General features: G+C 37.0%; 1 protein-coding gene across 1 annotated transcript; it reads right to left on the reverse strand.

The window, feature by feature from the left end:
- Positions 1 to 1,370: 1,370 nt before the first annotated feature.
- LOC143272735 (olfactory receptor 4F15-like) lies at positions 1,371 to 2,472 on the reverse strand. The gene has a single exon (XM_076568715.1). The coding sequence runs from the start codon at positions 2,436 to 2,438 to the stop codon at positions 1,500 to 1,502; it is 939 nt and encodes a 312-aa protein (XP_076424830.1). The 5' UTR covers positions 2,439 to 2,472; the 3' UTR covers positions 1,371 to 1,499.
- Positions 2,473 to 6,752: the final 4,280 nt, after the last annotated feature.

Raw genomic sequence — 6,752 nt, forward strand, 5'->3', positions numbered from 1 at the left:
TTACCTTTCTTTAAAGTCTTTGTCATGCACGCTGTGTTTCCCAAGTTTTATCATTCTCTGCAGTCTCTTGACATCACCTTCACTCACAGCTTGGTGGATCTTTTTGTGAGGTTTGTATCTGGCTTCATTTGCAAAAATGCTTTTCATATCACATAAAAAGTACACCAAGTTTTTTTTCTGGGACATTGCAGAAACCCATAGGTGTCTTTTCCTTAATTCCATGAACCAAGTTCTTCATGACTGAAGATACTTACTGGTCTCACAGCCTGGCCCTGACCTTCAGATTTTCCCTAGTATTGGTCCTTTGACCCACTAATTTTCCCACTCAAGATCAGATTATGGAAAATCAAGATAAGCCCACAAGGTACCCCACCAAAATTGTGTGGTGTGGGAAATAGCTTATGGCACCCCTAGATACAGTTGCTGGACTCCAGGTTCCCAAGTAACACAGGTAAACATTGATGTGCTATTCACATGCACAAGAGCGGGCCTCCTGCATTGCTAACATCCCTAGAGTTTAAGGATGTTCATTGTGAATGTACAGGCCACTTCTGGCCATTTCTCTGCAGGAAAACAAGTGTGTTCCATTAAATATCCACATCACTCTCACTGTAAACAATGCTCCTCCTCAGCTTCCATCTAACACTCAATGCTCCAGCCCTTTTACTCCCCTTCTACACTTTTCTCTCTTCTTTCCTCCTCCCTTCTCCCTCCCCCTTTTCTCCCTCCTTTACTCATACAATCTTAAGCTCTTTGTCTTCCTCTTCCATTTTTCACTACTCCCTTTTCAACTCTATTCTTCTCCCACAAGAACAGCGCCCCCCCCCCCCCTTCCTAAATGCACCCCTGGAATGTCTATCCTAGTGCCACTCTTTCTTCCTACCTTACTTCCTTCTCTCCACACCCCTTTCACTCCAGGTTTCCCACAAGTTTTCAGATTACACCTATCTCCTATTCCTGCTGATCTTCACCCACACCATATAATCTCATCATTCACTCACAAACCACACACGCAAAATGAAAAGCAAGCAAGCAAGACGTGATGGTTCACATTTTAATCCTAGTGCTCAGGAGGCTAATGCAAGAGAATTTTGAGTTTGCTGCCAGCTTTGATTAAACTTAGTTCCAAATAAGAAAAAGTACCAGAAATGTCTGGAAGGCAGTGCTTAACTGTTCAGGTATGAAAATAATGGATAATTTGTTACGTCCATTTCCATTTGTGCTTTTGATATAGTCTAAAATGTGTATTTCATAATAGCCAGTAAATATGTAACCAATGAAAGACAAAAAAGATACAGAAGTAATAACTAACCAATAAATATGTAATAATATATGGCTAATAACAAGTAGATATGATCATTTCATTATCAATTTGGAATAAATTATTCAAGTTTATCAAGCTGTTAGAGTAGGAATAATAAATCGTGTCAAAATAGAGGACATCACTTAACATTTGTGTTTATAATGCAGTATTCAGGTTGTATATTCTCATGAGGAGCTTAGGAGACCCTTTTCCTACTCAGGAGTTGTTTACTCAGTCTCTTCATTGCCACCTTCATGTCTTTGTTCCTCAGTGTGTAAATGGCAGGGTTCAGGATAGGTGTAATCATGAAGTCCACAATGGCAAGAAACTTATCCACTGGGACATTAGGAAATGGCCATATGTACACAAACATGCATGGTCCAAAGAACAAAACCACCACAGAGATGTGAGCAGAAAGTGTAGACAGGGCCTTGGACAAACTGCCCAAGGATTGTTTCCATACAGTGAACAGTATGAAGATGTAGGAGACAATCAATAAGAAAAAGGTAGTGACAGAAATTAATCCACTGTCAGCAGTAACCAAGAACTCCATTCTGTAGGTGTCTGTGCAGGCAAGTTTGATGAACCTAGGAAGGTCACAGTAAAAACTATCTATCTCATTCGAACCACAAAAAGGCAAATGGACAACAAAAGCTAACTGAGCCACTGAGTGAATGAGACCAATAATCCATGCACCAATCAGAAGCAAAAGGCACATTCGTGGGCTCATGATGGTCAGGTAGTAGAGGGGCTTGCATATGGCCACATATCTGTCCCAGGCCATGGCTACCAGCAACACCATCTCACATGCCCCCAGGACATGAAGGACAAATATTTGGAAGATACAGCCCTGGAATGAAATGGTATTATTCCTGGAGTACAGATCAGAAATCAACTTAGGAACAGTTGAGGTAGAAAAACAAAAGTCAACAAATGAAAGATTGGCTAAAAGGAAGTACATGGGTGAATGTAAATGAGAGTCAAAGACAACTGTAATCACAACTGAGAAATTCCCCAGAAAAATTGTTGCATATGATATTGTAGAAAATGCAAAGAGGAAACATTGTGTTGGTCTGTAGATTGATAATCCCAGGAATACAAACTCAGATACTTCAGAGTAATTTGCTTCATTCATTGGATCTTTCTTGAGTTATCTACAATACTCCAAACAAAGCAGGCAAAGCAGTTACCAGAAATAATAAAATAATAACCTAGCAGTGGAATATTTTATTTGTGAACTCATTACAATAAAATGATTTTATATTAAAAAGTATAATTTAAAATAAATAACTATTGAAAGAAATGCACATAAATTGTTTCAAATTAATAAAAATAATTCTTCATGATCTTCCATATTTTGAAGAACTAATGTCTCTATTCTACTAATATCCATTATGAGTATATACTATATCCCAATACTATGTTATATCCTTTGGTAAAATGGTGGCCCTGTTTCTGGCAGAATTACAGGCATATTGAATACTTTAAGAGTGAACAACTTTAAACACAAACAAAACCTTGATGACTAAGATGAAGAAAAACCAAAGGAGAAGCGTTGGTTTATATCAGTGGTGTCTGCCTGAAGAGGAATTAGAGTATCCAAGGATTGAATTGTCCTCTGCAATGACCTTGAGACAAGGGAAGTGCATCAAGGGCCGAGTAAGCACTTGTGTTAAGAACTTTGCTGTTTTATCCTAAGAACAATCTTAGTCACCATACAAATGGTAAATCAACTTTTGTGCTATCTGAGGAAACATAAACAGAAGGGTTAATGGTTATTAATTTCCACTTGCTATCAATTTCTTCATAATCTGATGAAGTTCTATAAATAAGGCAGTGAGCAGAAAGAGTTTCATACACTGACAATTGGAATGTAACTTGATATAATTTCTTTAACAGACACCTTCAAAAGAATATTAAAGCAAGTACAAGGAAATGAAAACCAATATTATATAAAGAGGTGAATCATGTATTTTATTACAAATTCTCACTAGACAAAATACCTAAGAAGCTTGTATTTAAGAGCTGAATGTCTAAAAAAACAGAGGATGATTCTGTCATGCTTACCTGTTAGTTGCTTATTTGTATGCTATCATAGATGTGTTTAATAGTTTAAACCATACAAAATTGACATATCTGCATCTTCCAAAATATATATTACCTAATATATTAATTTACTTTTCTGTCTTATTAACTACTTAATTTTTATGTAACTTAATTAAATAATTTATGTTTAACTCACACATGACTGACTGCCAATGTTTCCCCCTTGTAATTCAACTACCAAGCTCCCTCTAGACTAGGCACTGACAATGACTTATTTTCAATTTTCCTGCCACCTCCTCTCCTATGTGTAATTTTTTAATAAGCTGGTATTCACATGAAAATCCTCATACTGCATACTCAAAAAATAGAATATATTGATGCAAACTCCAGGAACTCACTGGAGTCAGAAATAGAGTTCTGTACAGCAAAACCATATAGGAGGAGGTATCATGATGGTCAGGATGTAGGAGTAGATATCAGAGCAAAACAAAACACTGCAGAGGTTAAAAAAAAGACCACTTAGTGATGATTAAACAGATAGTCACTAGGAAACATTAGAGCTGTATTCAGTGATCTGTTTGATACTGACCCAGAAGAGAAAAATAGTATTTTTCCAACAAAGTTATGACAAATATGTGAGCATATATATATATATATATATATATATATATATATATATATGTTAACCCTGATTTGAATAATACACAATATACAATTATATATACTTTTTGTCAAAACATGTCAAAAATATATAGTATATATATATATATATATATATATATATATTTGTGTAACAGTTAAATCTTTATAATTCAAATTCATTGTATCTAAGCAAGAAGTAAAGGCACAATCACAGAGGTGAATGACAATATATTTTTCCCATCAAAGGAGCTTTAATTAGGCCTAAAACTTGTGGTCATTTATTGTGAGGAATCCAAGGCATGCACATTTAGAAGTGCAAAGTTATACATCCTGTATTTTCAAAGAATAGGCATAGAGAAGCACCAAAACCAAAAGTCGGGGCTACCGAGATGGCTCAGTTGGTAAAGTGTTTGTTGTACAAGCATGAGGTTCTGAATTTCACCCAGGAACCCAGGTTAAAAATTCAAGCATAGTTATGTGAGTTTGTAATTCCAGTATGCACACAAGCCAGTCTAACAAAGTTTGTGAGCCTCAGGCCAGTGAGAAATCCTGTCTCACTCATGCATACTCAAACAAAACCAAGGTAGGTGTCATTTGAGGAACAGCAACCATCATTGTTCTCTTGCATGTATATAAACATGGACCCACACATGAACAAACACACCCACTATATGCACAAATACTAACAGAAAGCAATACTACTAGGTTTATTGTTTGTTTCTAAATGATTGGGCAACTGACCAGGTTACTTTGACTTTCTTTTTTATGTCAAACTGTTCTTTGCTAATTTTCGATTATGGCTTGGAAAGCTATCACAATTTTACTCATATTGTAATGAAGAATCAAAGTAATCATGCTGGAAGGAGTAGATCTAATTTTAAGGAGAAGGAAAGTATGTGTAGGGAACTCACAAAACAGGCATGCAATGGCCAGTAGGCTTATTAACAATAAACCTTATTAGTCATGAGTAGTTTGGAAGCTTTTAGTTTAACAATCAAAATAGCCAAGAAAGAGATCAACAAAGAGTGATAAAACATATACGAGAGAAATAATTCTCAGTATTATCAATGTTTCAGAACAAAAATTTTCTTACACTCTTGATTTATAAGTTGAAAACATTAATTAAGAAGAGACACCAAGTTGATTTCTAGAAAACTAATTCCAATGCAAGTTTTGTTCTTAAGTAATGTGTAGATGTAATTAATTAATTGTGTGTGTGTGTGTGTGTGTGTGTGTGTGTGTGTGTGTGTGTGTTCCATAGGGTGCTTTTGACAGTCAGAGAACACCTCACCTTGTAGGAGTTGGTTCTTTTTTTCCCAATGTGGGTTTGAGGCACCAAGCTCAGGTATTTGGGCTTGGCAGCGTTTACATGCCAAGCCATCTCCACCATGACTAGAAATAATCATTTTTTTTGACAATTTTCTCCTGTCTGAAATAAGGGATTTGCATATCACAAATTTATTTTATTTAGCATCTAAAGGGAAGGAAAGTTCCTTTCATGAATGCGTCATCATTTCTTTTCCAGAGCTTGACAATCTACACTGCCACTGTAATTGTGGTTTTCTTTATTTTTATACCTATGCTAAATTTGCGCAGTAAGGGCTGATTGCAAAGAAATAATGACTAATACCAATTAAGAAAACGAAACAGTCCATTTGGGGTAGGTGTTTGGACCCCTGGTGCTGTAATACTCCCAGTGCAGCAATTCTCAACCTGTGGATTGCAACACCTTTGGCAAATTTCTATCTCCAAAATTATTTACATTACTATTCATAACAGCAGCAAAATTAGAGATATGAGGTAGCAACAAAATAATTTTATGGTTGGTCACCACAATGTGAGGAACTATATTAAAGGATCGAAGTGTGAGGAAGGTTGAGAACCACTGTTAGTGATTCAAGTCACATGACAAGCAGAGGGCAGGAAACCTCAGCTGGATGATGAACACATTATAGCACACAGGGGAGCACAGACAGAGGGGAAGAGTTTGAACATGACAGCATGAACAAAGCATCGGTTTAAAATTAGATGACAACATCAAGCAACTGTAAGTCAGAACCACCAAGACAATGAAGACCAAATTTTATATATTTTATTTTAAGGGTTTGGGGAGATTTCTAGGGATTGAACTAGGGCCTTGGTCACATAAAGTGAGTGCTCTCCTGTTGAGGTTTATCTCCAGCCTGAACTGCTAGAACTTTATTTTATTTTTTTAATTTATTTAATTTTTTTTTCATTTTACATATTAACCACAGTTCCCCCTCCTTCCCTTCCCCCCCCTCCGTGGTGGTTTTATGTTCCCCATAATATTGTGCCCTCTAATAAACTTATCTGGGGTCCGACACAGAACAGCCACAACAGAGGATAGGCAGTGGTAGCACACGCCTTTAATCCTAGCATTTCAGAGGCAGAAATCCATGTGTTCAAGGATACAGACAGGCATGGTGACTGATCATGCCTTTAATCCCAGAAAGCGAGCCTTTAATCCCAGGGAGTGGTGGTAAAAAAGCAGAAAGGTATATAAGGCGTAAGGATCAGAAACTAGAAGCATTTGGCTGGTTAAGCATTTAGCTGGTTAAGCTTTCAGGCTTCTAGCAGCAGTTCAGCTGAGAGCCATTTGGATATGAGGACACAGAGGCTTCCAGTCTGAGGAAACAGATCAGCTGAGAAGTTGGCCAGGTGAGGTTAGCTGTGGCTTGTTCTGTCTCTCTGACCATCCAGCATTTCACCCAATAACTGGCCCCTGGTTTGATTTTATTAA

Source organism: Peromyscus maniculatus, chromosome 4 (assembly GCF_049852395.1).
Source record: "Peromyscus maniculatus bairdii isolate BWxNUB_F1_BW_parent chromosome 4, HU_Pman_BW_mat_3.1, whole genome shotgun sequence".
Lineage (NCBI taxonomy): Eukaryota > Metazoa > Chordata > Mammalia > Rodentia > Cricetidae > Peromyscus > Peromyscus maniculatus.

What these genes read in the sequence shown, in the direction of transcription:
- LOC143272735 (XM_076568715.1), bottom strand. Translation starts at nt 2,438, where the DNA reads ATGAATGAAGCAAATTACTCTGAAGTATCTGAGTTTGTATTCCTGGGA.